The following is an 18,402-nucleotide window of genomic DNA, read 5'->3' on the forward strand; positions in this document are numbered from 1 at the left end:
TCCCGTGCACGCCACACGGCACCCCAGATGCTCTCAGTGCTATCTGCCCCTGCCACACCTTTGTCATGCTGTCCCCTTAGCCTGCTCTTGCCCTCACTCTCTCCCACCATCGCCAAAAGAGCACATACTCTCGTTCCCAATCTCTGTCCAGTCCTGCAATGGAAGAAATCTTCTTGCTCCCTAAAGCTTTACCCAGATCGTCCAGTGGGCCACCCCCCCAGGGCCCCTGCTAACCTCGCTCACTCCTGTCTCTATGCCCCACGGTCCAGACTATGGGCTGCCGGCTATTGCAGTCTTTTGCTTTAGAGCGACTTTAAAGGACATCTGACCCCTGTTAAGGCATGCTTAGCATTTACTAAACGCACCTATTAGGGGATGTTTTCCTATCACTATGTCCTCCTCCTCACCACGCTGTGCCACGTACCGGCTAAGGGCTGTTCTTCTACAGATGGCGAAATCGATGGTTCAAAGAAGTGAGGTGACTCGTCTAAGATTCAGAGTTCGTAAGTGGAGGAGAGCAGTTTTGAACCTGAGGTTTTCTGATTCTAAATCATGTGTGCTTTCCCCTACCGCTTAGGGCTGACCGTGTCTGAGTTTGTCCTAGAATGTGAGGCCTGGCCCTGAGTAGGTACCCAGCAAGAGTCCGCAGAAAGTCTTAACATGATGGATTCACCGACAGAGCCCAAATGGGAATCGGGGTTAAAGCAGAGGAGACAATACATGGAAAGTTCAGGGGTGGTCCAGGCTTTAGGAAGGATTCCAACTGAGGGTGAGAAGTATAGGTTTTTAGTAGAGGTTCAGAAAGTCACCAGCAGTTGCCAAAAGACCCAAGGCTGTGCAGCTGCAGATATATTTGGCTTAGATAATCCAGAGGAGCAGCTGGGGAGGAAAGCCAAACAACAAGGCTGTGCGGTGCACCAGGGCCAGGGTGGGGGCAGGGCTGAGAGGTGGGAGGGAGGTGCAGGGAGAGGGTGGAGAGGCAGGAGGGGTGTGCAGGTTTTAATTATTCCTCCCATCTCATCATTTTCCCTCTGAATATGATGCACACTCCCTTACTCCCCATCCCATACTCTTGCTGGCATCCGAGATGTTCAAGATCCCTCGGTAGCTGACACGGGGAGCTGGAGATGGAGAGGCGTCTTTCCCATCACGGCCCGGCTACCCACTGCTTCCTTTCTCATCTGGCAGCCTGGGGAGCTTGCAGTCCCTGCACAAGCTTGGCTGTGATCCTCCTAAGCTTTCTTCAAATGGCAACTTGTGGGCTGTCAAAGGTTTGCTTAGCTGCCTCTGCTCCCAAGATTCTCGCTCAGGGGGTTGTCTGGCCACAGACTGGTACAAACAGGAGTCAGAAGAGAGAGGCCTGAGGACACTAAGGGAATGGTTACATAAACACTGCAGAGGTCGCGGACCAAATGGGATAAGTAAACGGGGACTTCGAACCCAAACATTTCTCATTCTACTTTTAGAATGTTAGGGCGGGAAGACAGTTTTAGTACCACCTTGTTTCCGTCCCACATTTTACAATGAAGAAACCCAGGGCTGGAGAAGTAGAGATGAGCCACAAGTCATGGAGAATTCACAGCAGAGCGAGAACGCCATGTTAGTCAGGGATTCTCTGTCTACCACGTTCTGTAGCCACGAATCTGAAATCAGTGTGCTCACCCCCTTCCTGCCTGTGCAACGGTGAGGTGGCCACGTAAACTTTCTGGGTTTTAGTTTCCTTCCCATTTTAAATGGAGATAATGCCTGGATGTACTTCATGAGGTAATGGAACAGTTAACGAGGTAATACTTTGCAAAGCACTTAGCACAGGGGCTGTCACTCAGTAACGTTCCATAAATGTGACCCATTATTAGTGTTGTTATTTTCACAGTCCACGGGAGGCCTGAGCAGCAGGGTCTAGGTGAATGCAGGGGACGCATCCATGCCCCATCCGGGAAGCCTGCTATCATCCATCACCCACCTGCCTCCATGTAAATGACAATGGCTCTAAAACCCAGCTCCAGTAGCACCTTAAGATACCCCCTCCTTACCACACTCCACATCGTTTGCCCGGGGTACTTAGCTGCCCCTTCTCTGTTCCCACCGCACCCAGTGCAACCCCCATTATGACTGAGCACACTGCATTTCCTATTTCATCTACTTGGTATGCCTCACCACCACCAAACTGGGGGATCCCAGAGATTACGTTTTATCCATCTCTGCATCCCTAGCACCTGAGCATACCACGAATAAGGTGAGGTGCAATGTAGTCATGCACTGCTTAACAACAGGGATACGTTGTGAAGAATGCATCATGAGGGGATTGATCCTTTTGCAAACATCACGGAGTCACGTACACAAACCTAGACGGTACCGTCTGTTACACAGCTAGGCTGCCTGGTATACCACCATTGTATATGTGCTCCATCACTGATTGAAAGAAACAGCACTGTGCTGCACGTGACTGTATGTGTTGACCCCTGGAAGGGAGCGGAGAAGGATGGGAAGAAAACAGGCACTATCCATGAGAAGGAATTAGCACTATTACTGAGGAATTTTTTTTAACTATTAAATTTCCCTCTGGCCATGTGGAGCCTCCCTGAAGTTGTACCTTCTATTCACTTGGCCATACCCACAAACACCTCTCCCCAACCCTTTTACTGTCTTTATAGATAATAAAGCTATGCACACACAGAAAGGCAAAAGCACAACACTGCCATAATCATACCTACTCTCACAGTTGGCCGAGGTCTTCCACACGCATCAGCCCATCAACACGCGTATGAGGCCAGGAGCATTAACAATGCTTTTGGATGGAGAAACTGGGGGCTCAGAGGGGTGAATTAATACACTCCAAGTCACAACACTGGAAAGCAGAACACCTGGGTAAAACTCACATCTCGTAGGTCACAGATCAATGCACTACCCTGTGTACCATGTTACCTTCTCTCCCTCCCAGCGCTGCACCACTGGCTCAACCCTACACCACTCTGCAAACACCGAGCCGATAATAATGGAACACCTGACTCAATAATCCTGAGCTCCATCTCACAAAAGCTCCCACCTGTCATTTTCTCCTCCCAGTCTAAAAATCAAAGGAGCCTCTTTCTCACCACCACAGAATGGAAATATTAAGGAGAAGAAATTAAATTTCCCTACCTCTTTCAACCATCCTCTGCCCCCCTCCCCGCCCCCCAGTTCCTGGGAACATAGTTTTGGACGTGATCTGCTATCAAAACACAGAAATTAGTCTCCAATTTTGGACGTCAAGCTCAGTTATCCCTTTTGTTAAGAAGGGAGATTAGTAACAATTCAGGCTGGTTGGAAGCCAAGCTAACATCTTAGCACAGAATGTCATTAAAAATCCCAACCCAACTGGTAGTTGTCATGTTTAAAAGCTTGAACACGTTCAGCTGCTTAGAGTGGGTTTCCCAGGTGTGTTCTCCCTCAAGCTCCTTGTGATTTTTAACCTGGGGATCAGTGACTACTTAAGAAGAAATGGTCTGAAACATTTTTTTCCTTCCATGATTTTGTGAACTTAGACATTCCTAATGAAGAGGTTTGAGGGGAAACCAAACCAAACCAAACCAAACAAAACAAAACAAAACAAAACAAAGAACCCAAGGAGTCCACCCTAGGGGGGATGCACAGCTTCCAGCATTAGCTCCAGGCCATTGCTGAGCAAGTTGTCCATTACATAGAAGAAGGAGAAGGAAAAATGTTTTCACAGCTTATAATTGTATCACCCGCTCTACTACAGATCTCGTTTTAATTCTGACTGAAACCCAGCTTTGCTTTCTCCCTGAGCTCGCTCACGAATAGTTATTAAATCTGGGTTGGAGTTCAATGCATTCTTCCTGATTTCAGCATGTTAATTTGGTTTATTGGTATTTCATTGCCAACTCCCACCTGGGTATTCTGAACCTCAGCTCAATTTATATTTTCCCCTCTTCCTGGGCTCTGGGATAATGTTTGTTTCATTTTGGTGTTTGGGGGGAAATGTGAGTTTGATTGGAGTTTCTTTGGGGAAGAGAATAAAAACCTGGGGGAGTGAAGTCAATCATAGAAGAGGAGTCAGCCTCAGATTTCTTGCACTGTCATTCCCCAGAATACATCTTCTTAGGGCATCAGGGACAACCTGCCTGCCTTCTTTTCTTTCATTTGTTTCACAGACATAATTTATTACATGTCTACTCAGTCAGAACCTCTGCCAGGTATCACAATAGGTTAGGACATAAATAAGCTTTGGCCTTTGCCCTTGAGGAAATTTAATTCTAGCTACTGAAATAGTTTCTTTTCGTCTTTCTTTTTCTTTCTTCTTCTCCTTCCCCCCCTTTTCCTCCTCCTCCTTCTATTTTTCCCACTCAACTAATGCTCTTTTGGGGTACTAACGCTAGTTGGACACTGTCCTAGGTGCTGAATACATGTGCAAAACAAACAAATATAATCTCTGTCCTTATGGAGCTTACAACCTGGTAGGGGAGCCCAACATTAACCAGATAACTATATAATTACAAATTGAAATAAGTGCAATCAAGGAATAGAACAGGGCTTGAGAAGAATGGTTAGTAAGAGACCTAACAGATGCTGGAATAAAAATTTTTAAAAAGCCAATCACTGTAGGATAAATGGAATTTGTCCAAGAGAAACTGGATAGGAGAGGTGGGGAGAAAATGTTCAGGCAGTGAGAACAAGATGTGCAAAGGGCCAAGGGAAGGAAGCAGCCAGAGATATTTCAAGAACCCATGTAGAGAGTGGTGTGAGGTCCGGCTGGAGAGGCAGACGGGGGCCTGATCTTGCAGGGACCTACAGGTCATGTTAAGAAGCTCAGTATCTATAACACAGACCAGAAGAAACATATGAACAGTTTTATGGGAAGATGCAACATGTGGAGACGTTTTTATTTTAAAAGATCACTCTGTTTGCGGTGTTGAGAAAATATTGGAGGGGGGATAAATTTGAAGAAGGAAGCCAGTTCTTAGGACGATGGCAGCTAGATAAGACATATACAGAACAATAACATGGATGGAAGGTACACTGTGGGGACATTAGAAAGGTACAAATACATTCCATGTAATGTTCAGGAAAGAAGAGATTATTTCTGACTGGCGCTTTCTTGGAAGAAGTTTTGGATTCTTGTTGAAGAATATTTTCTGGAGGAAGGAGAACAGTCATGTGGCCTTAGAGATGGCTAATGTTTCAATATACAGAGATTCGGAGGGCGATTCCTGGTGAGGAGCAATGTTTAAGCAAATGCATCTAGGGAGTCAGACACAAGGCAAGATGACCTGTTGTCTAAATAGCATTACGTATGTGCAAAGGAGTTAAGAACAAGAAAGGCAAAGGCCTTACTGTAGAGCACTTCACACCTGAAAATGGTCCATGGTACTCAAAGTTCTGCAATCAACACTGAACATTTTAAAACAAAGCATTCCAGAGAGGATGGTCCAAGGAACTGCTCTCTTTTTAGACAAGTTGTTTGGCAGTTGGTGACTAGTCAGCCGCCTTCAGTTTTCCTCTCTGAGTGTTGAAAATACTCCTCCCATGTATTCAAATCACTGCAACCTCGCTCTGAAGTTCATTATCAACCTCATTCCTCATTAAAGGCACAAAGCCACAGATTAGCTCATTTTCCTGGGCTGAAAGACATGAATTAGGGGTGGAAGCAAATAAATGCGGACCAAGATTCATTCTATACAATTTTGTGTTCAGAAGTGGTTACACACGTGGCATATTAATAAACTAGGCCATCCTAATAATGAGGATTTCCACTTGATTTCTTAGGCTGGCACGGAACCTTTAGACCCCAAATTCCTCAGTCATAGGAAACAGAGAAGACCTGAATATCATCTTAATAAAACTGAAAACATGATGTGAACAATTTAACTAATCTTAAAACAAACAAACAAACAAACAAACACAGACATTTTTTCATGGATATTTGATGCAATGGGCATATCAACAACAACAAAGAAACATTGTGTGTGTGTGTGTGTGTGTGTGTGTGTGTGTGTGTGTGGTGTGGTTTAGCCAAGTAAAGTATCCACGAGGTATCCCTGTCCTTCACTCATTCCTGAGTCTCACTCTATTTCTGAGCTTAGGCAAAGAATGGGTGACGCTCACGGATGAGGTAGTAAAGAATAAACAAATATAGTCGGAATTAGGTGTTTTTAAAGTTTATATCCAGATAAAATAGCTCTGAATCAAAATACCATGTGCCCAAGCCAAATGCATTCCTTCACTTTACTTCTATGGCTTCACAGAAATGGGGCCATCTATTCTCAAGAAATTCCCTATGATGGGGGACTCATTACCTTGCAATGACCCCCTTCCAATATTAAGAAAATATTATCACAACTACTAACATTTATACGATTTATTGAGCCATTACTAGGTCTCAGGTACTGAGCTAAAAGCTTTATGAGCATTATTTCATTTATTCATCACAATAACTCTGTGAGATAAGTACCGCTATTACCCCTACCTTATAGATAATGAGGCTGAAGCTTAGAAAGTAGGCATTTTCAGACGAAGGCTCAATCTTGTCCCATCTCTGATCACCCTCATCACCCATATAGCTAGCTCTAATGTTACTTCCTGGTGACTTTCAGAACAAACCAGCTCCCTTTTTAAGACAAATACCGTGTTTCTGCAAATATAAGACCTAGCCGGACAATCAGCTCTAATGCGTCTTTTGGAGCAAAAATTAATATAAGACCCAGTCATATTATATTATATTATATTATATTATATTATATTATATTATATTATATTATATTATATTATACCCAGGCTTACAGTAAAATAAGACCAGGTCTTACATTAATTTTTGCTCCAAAAGATGCATTAGAGCTGATTGTCTGGCTAGGTCTTATTTTCGGGGAAACATAGTAATAATTCTCACTGTCATTTTTTGTGGAAGTGTGGGGCATGGAAGGACCTTGGATCAGGGATTCTGGTAGACTTGGGCTTTCGCACATTGCTTTACTTCTGTATGTTAATCTAGCCAGATCGCTTAACGTCTCAGGGACCTACCTTCCATGTTCAAAATGAGGATGCTAAATCCTGCCTCACACTTCTGTTATGAGAACTGAGTAAGTAACTTCATATAAAGTATTCTGAACACTGCAATATTTATAACAGACATACTCAATAATATTAAGTTCACTTTTTGTCTAGGTTCCTTCAACTCTTACAGAATGATTCTCCTCCACCCTTTCCTTAGGTATCAACAATGTGTTTCCAATATCTGAGTACACATCCTCTCCTTTGGATAACTTCCAATACATTATTCACCTTTTCAAAGCACAACTCCCAGAACAGAACTGAAAAGAATAGAACAGAGAACTCTAGGTGTAGTGTTACCTACCTACACGAGAGTGGAACCATCTCACTTCCTTAATGTAGGTGACTTACTGCTTTAACAGTTGTCTCTTCTACTGGTTTACCATAGGGCCAGAATATCTTGACTGGCATTAGGAGTCTCAAGAGATGTGCAAATGAACATCTCAATTAAGACGAGTTTTAAATATTAACCAATAACAACCATTAATGAATAATGCCACCTGTACAGCAACTTGGATGAAGCCCAAATCCATATGAGCAAGGCTGCTTTATGTTAAAACTCATAGTGGATCATTCACACTGTACGCAGTGCTCTGGGTAACCACTGGAATTATGCCACAAGGCAGCTCCATTAATATGACACCGATAAAATCAAAGATGGAAGAACCCAAAGCCCCTTATCAGGGCTGCAAAGGGTCTCAAAGAATTATTGCATCTGTTAGATAGAAGGAAAGTAACACAGAGATATTGATGCAGCTCTCAAACTTCTGTTAAGACATCATCTAGAATTTGCATTAAAATTATTAATGCTTGGGCTCCACTGCTAGAGAATATGATTCACTAGTTCTGGGTCACCACTAGATGACCCAAATGCAGATGATTTATAGGCCACAGCTGAAAAAAGTGCTAAATTCAGTAAGTTTGGATACAAACGTAGTCCATCTCTTCAAGATGTGCTTCGCAGGACAAAAAGCCACCAGCGGCCTTGAGAAGGGTCAGACGAGGGAAGGGATGATATTTGCCAAGGGCTTGGACTAGGTTGTGTCAGTATTTATTGCTCTTGCCAGCTGGGCTCGGAACAAGTGCTATATCATGATGACCTTTCCCTATAATGGGCAGTAAGCATCAAGTACAACTGTGTCGTAACACAAGGGCAAAATTCATTTTCTTCCTTAAGACCAGACCCATTACTCAGCCTCCTCCAATACTTCAGCACCATGGACAGCTCGATGTACAAGGGTGGCTAAGAGCTCCACCTCTCTCTACTACTAAGAACTGGCTGGTGGCTTGGCAGCTTAAGGTTCCTGGGGGAAGGTGAGAAAGGTGAAAGCTACCTCTCACCTTTGGTCCATCTTAGAGAAGTAAGTCATCCACATGGCTATAGAAGTGGCAGACAACAGAACTAGTATCTGAATCCATGTTTGTATTACTCTATCGTCTCTGCTCTTAGTCATTAAACTATTTGCCATGAGCTCGAGCAAGTTCCTTAGCCTCTTAATACCTACATTTATAGATGCATGAAAGTAAATATTGAAAATTTGAATGTTTCCAAGGAGTAACATTCTAAAGTTGATGAGTATTGACTGGTGAGGATAGTGGTCAAAATTTGACCTATTGATTTTCCCAACCTCATTGTTCGTCAGTCTTCCTCTCGCATCCCTATATTCCAGCACACCCATGTCCTGGCAATTGTTCCAGTCCCAAGCCCCACGTGATCTACACGTGTGGCTGCTTCCGGAAAGATGGCTCCCATTGCTCTGCCACCTCACACTCAAAATTTTGTCTGTCTCATGTTAACATATTATTTGATAGGTATGAACCAAATGTCTTGTCCTTCAGTCAGAAAATCTATTAAATGTGTATGAAAAATACTGAACTTATTTACTGTTCAAGTGAAAAACGAGCAGGGGCTCATGCACCATGGTGAGGTGGGAGAAATCATAGGATATATTAATAGAAGTCTGAGTGTTTCAGAAAAAGGAGGTGGAAGCTACACTATGTACAGAAAATACTGAAGGGATCGGTGCTAAGTTCTGAACACTATAACTTAACAATCTGAGATAAAATTGAGTTACATTGAGATACAGCTGACAAATACAAGGTTAGAATCTCAAAAGCATTCAATACATATCCAATGGGAAAAGATGTATTTTTTAAATGGTGCTAATATGATGCTAGAAGTCAGAAGGGTGGTTACCTCGGGAGGGTATTGGGAGGGGGCATACGGAAGCTGAGATGCTAGCAATGTTTCATGCTTTGATCTGGGTGGACTCCTATGTAAAAATTCATTAAGTTGCATATTTAAGATATGCCTTCTTTATTGTATTTATGAGCAACTTCAATACAGTTGAAAATGGTAATGCCAAGTGAGAACAGGTTTTGGGAAAACAGGTACCACCCATCCTACTGGAGTATGTAAAGTGGAAAAACTTTCCAGGGGTACTTTAGCAATAGATATCAAGAACCTTAATCAGTCTCTTGGACCACGCTTTGTGAATGACTCCAGTGAGTGCAGTATCTCACTAATTCAAATTAGTTGGGGGAAGAGTAAATGGTAGGAGATAAGATACTTCTAAAGTACATTTACAGGGCATGAGACATGATATTCTTTAGGACATTCAGGACATTCCAACAAAGCTCAGACAGTCTTCTCTGTCACATTTTTTCAATTACTAAGTACCATGTTGGAGGGGAACACTTTCCGTTTGGAACAAGGTCCACACCATGATCAGAAACCGTGGGTTCTCTGATATAGTTCAATCTTTCTGCACTCACATTTGAATTCTTCCTGTATTTAACAAACCAGATACCTGCCTATGGAATAAATGCAGTCTTTAGTTCCATGCAAATAACCCAGGACTCTAAATGATAAGAGCCTAATCCGAGGCTTTTGAATGCTCCTTTTTTTGCCCTGTAATATAATTCTGAGAAGGACATCTGATCTTCCAGGGGAGCAAGGTGCCCAGTAGATAGGGGGCATGTCCAATGCTCAGCTCTTACCATCAGCAATGAAGTGTTCAGGCACATGCAGAGTGACCTTCACGGTCAGTGGACAGGATATCTGGCTGCCACACACCATGGCCAGGATGCAGGAGCTGACCGCAATCAGCGTCAGTGCCGTCTTGTTCACCGGGCTTTTCAGCAAACCTAGTAACACAAAGACACACAGTCTATGAGGTGAGGAAATGGGGACAGCATTGAGTTTGGGAATCTTGTTCTTTTCCCAATGGGAAACTGAAAAAAGGAAGCATATTTTCCAACCTCTGTGCTCACAATGGCACCTCTGGCGCCCCTTGTTAGGTCTTGGCTTAACTCCCTGAAAAACAGGCTTATTAGTGTTTTGGTAAAACCAAAAAACAAACAAACAAACAAAAAAACAACAGGCTTCCTGAAAATCGTGACAATTCTCACTCCTCCCCGCTCCCCTCCCAATTAGGCTGGTCATTCTTGATAATAGATAATGGTAAACTGCCCACTGTTTTTCGAAGTAAGGAGACATTGTATTGTTGAGTTCATAGGATCTAATGGAATGAGCATGGGCTTTGGAGTTTGACAATCCCAGGTACAAATGTGGACTTCAGCTTCATGGGCTGTGGGACCTGCTTCATTCTCTGAGCCTCAGTTGTCTTATGTGTGTGACGAGGATAATAACAAACAGCCCACGAGGCTTTTGTGAAGTGACATAGCATAGTATGCATGTAATGTCTATCATCTGAAAAGGTTTCACTTTCAGATACTGTTAGAAGCTGAGCAGTTCAAATCAATTCCATAAGCCTTTACTCATCACTTACTATGTGAGAAACACACAGAGCAGTATGAGAAGAGCCCCTGCTCTTCAGGAGCTTATAGGCTAGGAGGCAAAGGCAGCCTTATCCGCAGCTAATTAGAATCCAAGGCAAGTTGTATTAAGAGCTACTTGGTAGAGAGGCACAGGGTGGGGGAGGGGAGTTTTGCCTGGGAAAATTAAAGACAATTCATTTCACGTATGCAGTAGAACGAGCAGATTGGATCTGCATGGCAAGGAGGCCACTGTGCCAGCAAAGAAAATCTAAAGACAATGTCTTGAGCCTCCCACCCCCCATGGTTCATTCTTTAGGCTTTGCTATTCACATCTATTCTCTAGGTTTAGATGAGTATTCTTTTTTTTTTCAGGTGTACGATTCTGTATTACATCACCTATCAATCCCATTGTGTGTTCACCACCCAGTGTCAGTTCTCCTTCCATCACCATATATTTGATCCCCCTTACCTTCATCTCCCACCCCCCGGCCCTCTTACCCTCTGGTAACCACTAAACTATTGTCTGTGTCTATGAGTTTTTGTTTCTCATTTGTTTGTCTTGTTCTTTTGTTGTTTTTGGTTTATATACCACATATCAGTGAAATAATATGGTTCTCTGCTTTTTCTATCTGACTTATTTCACTTAGTATCATACTCTCAAGATCCATCCATGTTGTCACAAATGTTCCTATATCATCTTTTCTTACCACCGAATAGTATTCCATTGTGTATATATACCACAACTTCTTTTTCCATTCATCTATTGAAGGACATTTTGGTTGTTTCCACGTCTTGGCCACCGTAAACAAAGCTGCAATGAACATTGGAGCACACGTGTCTTTATGGATAAATGTTTTCAGATCTTTTGGGTAGATAGGAGAGGGATTGCTGGGTCATATGGTAATTCTATTCGTAATTTTTTGAGGAACCTCCACACTGCCCTCCATAGCGGCTGCACCAGTCTGCATTCCCACCAACAGTGTATGAGTGTTCCTTTTTCTCCACAGCCTCTCCAACACTTGGTACTATTTGTCTTGTTGATTATTGATGATAGCCTAGCTGACTATTCTTAATGCAACATCTCCCAAATTTCTATTACCCACTGGGCTCTTCTTTTGAGCAAACCTTCATTTCACACCTCCTGAACATCTCTTTATGGTTGTCCCATGGGCATGACAGAAAGAACACATTCAAAGCTGGACACTTTCTCTTTTCCTGAAAGCCTCCTCTTCCTCCTTCTCCTGGGATGATCCCCAACTTATTGAAAGCACCACCATTTAAACTGGCCAGAAACCTAGATGTCCTCTTTCAGTTTCCTGTCTCCTTCCTTTACAGCATCTAAGTCGCCACGCAGTCCTATTTACTCTGTCCTTCACATTTTTACCTCTTTCCCCTCATATCATCTACTGTCTGTCTGCTTGTGAGAGAAGAAAGGTGTGGGCACATCTTCCCATCACACTCCCAGCTGGAACTCGTTGGGCTGTTTTACAGAATCAGGATACGGGATGTGATCCATGCTCATGAACCTGGCATCCGAAACCTTTCATGATGAGTCTTTCTACTCATACCTCCTGTTTCTCTCTCCTACCTGGTCCAGACACTGGCAGGGCTGCTTTACTGCAGCGTCACCACGGTCAACACTCTCTGTCATGTGCTACTAGCACAGGGGTTATTTCTTTTTCAGAGAATGCCATTGGTTTCCTGGTCCCCTGATCATTCATTGAGATCAATAATAAACAGAAATTCCTCTCCCTTTAGACAAACCAACTATATACATTTATTGTGTTTCCCAAAATATCTTACTTAAACACTAGAGTGTACTAACTAGATAGTAAATCCCGAAGGGCAGGCACGGTGTCTTTTGCTTACCACTGTATCCCAATGCCTAGCACAGCGTCTGGCACATGAGAGAATCTTAGTAAATGCATCATAATTTCCAGAGGTGAAAGGAACACTATTAGCAACCTGACACAGGTAGTGAACAATCAAAAAGCATCCCAACAATAAACAATCAACACTGCCGGACTGATGGGGCATAATGGAACAAGAGTCCACGCGACAGCCCACTTGGAGGTTTTTCGTACTGGTATCTATTTTTCTTAATAAACAGTAAGCGGATTGAGGGAAGGGATCTGTCTTCACCACGTGTATGTCTCTCATTTCAAGATAACAGTCTAGAACCCAGCAGTTGCTTCATTTAAGCTTAGGATCCTTATTTTTATTGCAAGTCCTAGGATGATGCATAGCTTATGGTAGAAGCTAGTCTTACATTTGTGGTTGTTATATTTGTTAAATGGAAGAGCAGATGAAATTAAAAAATAAATCAATCAATAAAAAAGGTGGTGCTGGTGTGAGGAGGTGAAGAATCCCTAAATCTAAAATGACCACAAAAAAAAACAGGAACACATTTTCTTTCTCATTTGGGAGCTCTGAGAAGCCATTTCAAACTCTGATAATATAAACCATTTAGTAACTAGATAGCACGACAAGCTAACATCACTGTTTTCTACTAGAAAGAGTATGGACTGGGGGTTGGTGCCCTGTACAGGTCTTTCCTGAAAACATGAACATGTTACTCTGAACCTAGTTATTTAACAATCCCCCCCCCCCCAAATAACAGTTTAGCAGCAGTGGCACTGAGTTTTTACTTTGGATTCCATGGACTCTGTTCTGAGGGAACATGTAAGGATGAGTCCAGCACGGACACATTTTTGGGAAGGTAAACCCGGTAGCGAGGTGCGAAAGGTTGTTAGAGGCTCCTAGCACAGGGAGGCAGATACTCTGGATGGACTGCAGTGCACGGTGGGACTCCGAGAAGGCATCTCTCAGGCCTGGCCCTTACAGCAGCAGAAACAGATGTGATCAAGACATCCCCTGCACTCATTAACCAACTAGCAGAAATACCCCCCTGGCTCCACAGGGCTGATTTCTGAGGGCTTAGGGGCAGGAGTGGAGTGGCTCCTGTTATCTCCCTGGGCTCGCACTGGGCTATTTGCATCCCCTATGTCATTTAAATGGTCACAGTAATCCAGGGTCTTTAAGAATCAATGGGGTGGGGAGTAAAATCTCATTAGCTTACTGGTTCTCAGTTTCCTCATCTAGAAAAAGGAATACTTCAAGAGTGTAGTAAGAACTGAGTGAGACAGCAAATGTCAAGCGTCTAGCACAGTTTCTGGCACAGGCAGGCCCTGGGCAAATGATCACTTTCAAGGCAGGTATCAGTATTTATCTCATCACTGATGGCAGAGGCCAGGACTTATTTACCTCTCTGTCCAGCACGTTACCAGGATGCATTAGGAATTGCACTATTCTTTACAGAAAATGAAGACAAAAAGAGTGGCTAGTGAAGGGAGAGTGGTAAAAAAAAGGGAGGGAGAGGAAGACAGCATGAGAGTAAACAGCAGCGTGGGGCACATGTTCACTCAGTGAAAGCCTGAATCCCCACAGTTGTCTCTGAAGTCCAGGAGGAAGAAAACGTGCAGGTGAGGTCTGTACTCAGGCCAGATGCCAGAGGAGTAGCCTCGGGGCTTGGGACGTTTCCATGGCAACTGGACCTGGCAGGAACTTCACAGTGGGACTCAAACAGGAGTGACTTTTCTTCCTTTTTTTCTTTTTAAATTAATTTTTATTAAATGTATTGGGGTGACATTGGATAGTAAAATTATATAGGTTTCAAGTGTGCATTTCTATGATATATCGTCTGTGTATCACATCGTGTATTCCCCACCCAGAGTCAGTTCTCCTTCCATCACCATGTATGTGACCCCCTTTACCCTCTTCTACCTCCCCTCCACCCTTACCCTGCGGTAACCACTAAACTGCTGTCTGTGTTTACGAGTTTTTGTGTCTCTTGTTCATTTGTTGCTTTCAGTTTTATATCCCACATACTCGTACGAGTTCTTTATACGAGTACAACTCAACAACAAAAAAAGCAAACAAGCAAACAGACAGTAGTTTAGTGGTTACCAGAGGAGAAGGTGAGAGGGAAATAGTAGACGAGAGGAAAAGGGATCAAATATATGGTGATGGAAGGAGAACGGACCTGGGTGGTGAGCACATACCATGATATATAGATGACGTAGTAGAGAATTGTATACTTGAGACCTAGGTAACTTTACTAACAATTGTCACCCCAATAAACTTTAATCAAAAATAAAAAGCAAACAAACCAATTAAAAAATGGGCAGAAGACCTAAACAGACACTTCTCCCAAGAAGACAAACAAATGGCCAACAGAGATATGAGAAATGCTCACCTTCACTAGCCATTAGGGAAATGCAATAAAAACCACAATGAGACACCTCACACCTGTTAGAATGGCTGTTATCAGCTAGACTAGTAATAACAAGGGTTGGAGAGGCTGTGGAGAAAAAGGAACCCTCATACACTGTTGGTGGGAATGCAGACTGGTGCAACCACTATGGAAAACGGTATGGAGATTCTTCAAAATATTAAGAATAGAATTACCGCACAACACAGCAATCCTTCTTCTGGGTATCTACTCAAAACATCTGAAAACATTTACCCGTAAAGATACATGTGTCCCTATGTTCATTTCAGCATTATTCAGAGGGGACTTTTTATGAGTTCCTGGCCCAGGGAACTGAGTGTCAGCACTTAGGTCTGAGTAAGGTTATAGACAGAGGCAAGGGAGAAACGATGTATCCCATAATATCCACGCCCCCCTCATCTAGGCTCTGTACTGCATTGTGGGAAGCAGGGACAGGCGAAAAAGCCTCCATTTATTATGTAATTACTATGATCCAGGCAGCATCCCTAGCACTTACAGCTATCCATCCATCCATCCAACCAATTTTTAGTGAACATCAAGTCTTTCCCTGCACTGTTCTACGTACAGGGAAAAAGACAGTGAAGAAAGCCGCCAACGTTTGAAGCTTACGTTTTAGTGGTGGAGAATTATCTCAGGTAATCTTAAAGCAACTGTTACTTCTATCCTCATTTTACACACACACAGAGGAGCAGAGCAATGAAATGACTTGTCTAAGGTCCCCCAATTTGTACGTGACACAGACAGAATTAGAACCAGTTCTTTCCAGCATCCGCCCTATATCACACTACCTTCCACTGCACCCCAGAATAAGGGTCCCAGCATGGCATCATGTTGCAGGAAGAACATGGCCTTTGAAGCCGTATATGCCTATGTTCAAATCCTGGCTCAAGCACAAAATCTCCATGTGACACTTGCCCGTTGACATAATGCCTCCGTCTGAGAAATGGGAACAGTGATCTTTTCTTCAGAGTGGATGGAAGGACAAGAAAAATATAACGCACATAATCGGCAAAGAAAAGAAAAAGAGAAAAAAGAAAACTTGATAAATGATAGTTCCGGATCATGACTTGAGGTCCCCAGGGGACTAGGGCCTCAGTTATCCCTGGTTTACATCCCAGTTTGCAGTTCCTGCCCCATCACTTTCGAGGGAGCGAGCTGTGCTATAGGAATCGAATTTCATCAGGGCCTATTGATTGCTAGAACTGGAGAAAGTTAATAATCTAATTTTCCTTTCATTTCCCTTCCTTCTTACCCCTCAGCTCCTCTCATGGCAGAAGAGGATGGCATCAAATGCACTCCTTGAGAAATCCGACCAGAAATAACTCAGCATTGTTGATCCACGTTCTGCCTATAAGTTGGAGTTTGATCGATTCTCTGTTTCGAGATGCCAGGTTGAGAGAAGAAAATCAAATTTAAGTTAAATGTGGAATTAAATCAATCACATTTTACAATGAAGAAAATAGATCTAACCCCATGAGACCACTGTATGTGGAAAACTTAAATCTGTCATATGTCCTTCTTCCTGACATTCCCAGGCAAAAGAGACCGGGTCCTAAGCCAAGAAGTCATTTCTTTCTTTAAATGGCATATGGGGTTGGGGTGAGGGCCAGGGGTTCTAGGCACCCAGGACATTAGGGTAGAGGAGTCCAGGAAGAATAAGCTGGGACTTGATTGTTGACATAGAAATTTATATCCAGACTCCTCCGTTCAATAGGTGCCTATTTTTGGCAAGCTACCTACACTCGCAGAGGCTCAGTGTTCTAATCTATAAAATGGTAATGATAACCTCTAACTGGTAGAGGAGCTGGATGGATTAAATGGGGGATCGCAATCACAACACTCAGCACACACCCTCAGGGGTCTATGAGCTCTTGGTATCTTTCCTTTCATCCCAATCCCTCAAAACCTCACTGCCCAACACTTGCCATCTACATGGGTATCAGCAGCAGGGCATAGGGTATTTTCACTGAAGCTGGAATTCTGGCGTTTACACTTAGCTGTTGACCCCCACAGATGAGTCAACCTAAGCCTCCAAACTGCAATGTCCTTATCTGGAAACTAATTTATTCAATAAGTAGTTACTTAATGTGCATCTACTATGTGCCAGATCTCATATTTTGTGCCCTCCTATTATTTCCAGTGTCTATAAGTATGTCTGAATATATTAGCATCTACTGAATATGTATTAGTATCTAGCTGAATATATAGGTATCTATTGAATGAGTGAATGAATGACTGAATGGATGCTTAAATGTTGTTCCCCATTCTACCAAGAGGGGTCAGTTTCAGAATATTGCTACTGGTTCTTTTCTAGACAAACATATTCATTTACTGTCTTCAGCAGAGACTGGTCTCTTCCCAGACAGAAATCATGCAAAAACCCCTGGAGAAGTTGCCAACCATCCTGTACATGAGGGTGACGCCTGCAGCTTGCTGGTGTGCCCCCTTAACCTTACGGAGTGCCTCACGGGATTCAGGCAGCACCTGAGCTCCAGTACCTCTGCGCTTCTCTGCTTATTTCTGGAAACTGAAATTGGGACACATCGTCTGACAACTGCAAGTGTCACGCTGGAGGCAGGAGGAAAGCATATTTGAAACTGGGGCTTTCTCAGACCTCGAGGGAAGGTGGCCCCCTCTCCTCAGCCTGACTCGCGTCTGGATTCTGCACACGCTACCTCAGTGTGATGTATCCATACGGGGCATCCTTTCCCCCGTCTTGCCCACCTGGGGCCAAGCCTCTCCTCAGCTCCCCTTCTCCATCTTTGCCATGGACTAGTTTCTTGCGTTCTCTGGCTCTCTGACCTTGGCACTGTCAAATACATAGTATCCTTTAAATCGTTTGTAATTTTCCCAATCTCCCACCTTCCAAAGAATTTTCCTTTATAAGATCTGTGCAAACGTTCACCCAGCCTTTGCATACTTGCAGAGACAGCAAACTCAACCCATATATCAAGCAATAATTCTACTCTCAGACAGTTGTACTAAACAGTGCTAGAATCTCACTCTAGGAGCCAGTTGCTGCTTCTCATGCCAAATGGGATGTATCTAATACCTCTTCTTCAGGGCAGCTATTATTTCATTAGTTAAAGGTGGCAATTAGGTTGCCTTGAACCTCCTTTCCTCCAAACCAAACACTGCTAGCTTTATTATTCTAAAGTTCTTTGTTAAGTCTCCTTATTATACTTTGTATAGATTTGCTCTTTCACGATGGCTTCCCTAGTAAAGTATATGCCATCACCACCACCACCACCACCAGCAGTACCACCACCACCACCACCAGCACC

The 18,402-nt window shown here is 43.3% G+C and overlaps 1 protein-coding gene across 5 annotated transcripts in view; it reads right to left on the reverse strand.

Moving 5' to 3' along the window:
- Positions 1–18,402, reverse strand: part of ASTN2 (astrotactin 2) — an 836,425-nt gene that overhangs the window by 492,149 nt on the left and 325,874 nt on the right. For all 5 annotated transcript variants that reach the window (XM_033122811.1, XM_033122810.1, XM_033122808.1 and 2 more), the window contains one exon: positions 10,048–10,194. In XM_033122811.1, coding sequence (XP_032978702.1) covers positions 10,048–10,194 — 147 coding nt within the window. The remainder of the gene's footprint in view (positions 1–10,047; positions 10,195–18,402) is intronic.

The sequence above is a fragment of the Rhinolophus ferrumequinum genome, chromosome 12, assembly GCF_004115265.2.
Source record: "Rhinolophus ferrumequinum isolate MPI-CBG mRhiFer1 chromosome 12, mRhiFer1_v1.p, whole genome shotgun sequence".
In the NCBI taxonomy this organism is placed as follows: Eukaryota; Metazoa; Chordata; class Mammalia; order Chiroptera; family Rhinolophidae; genus Rhinolophus; species Rhinolophus ferrumequinum.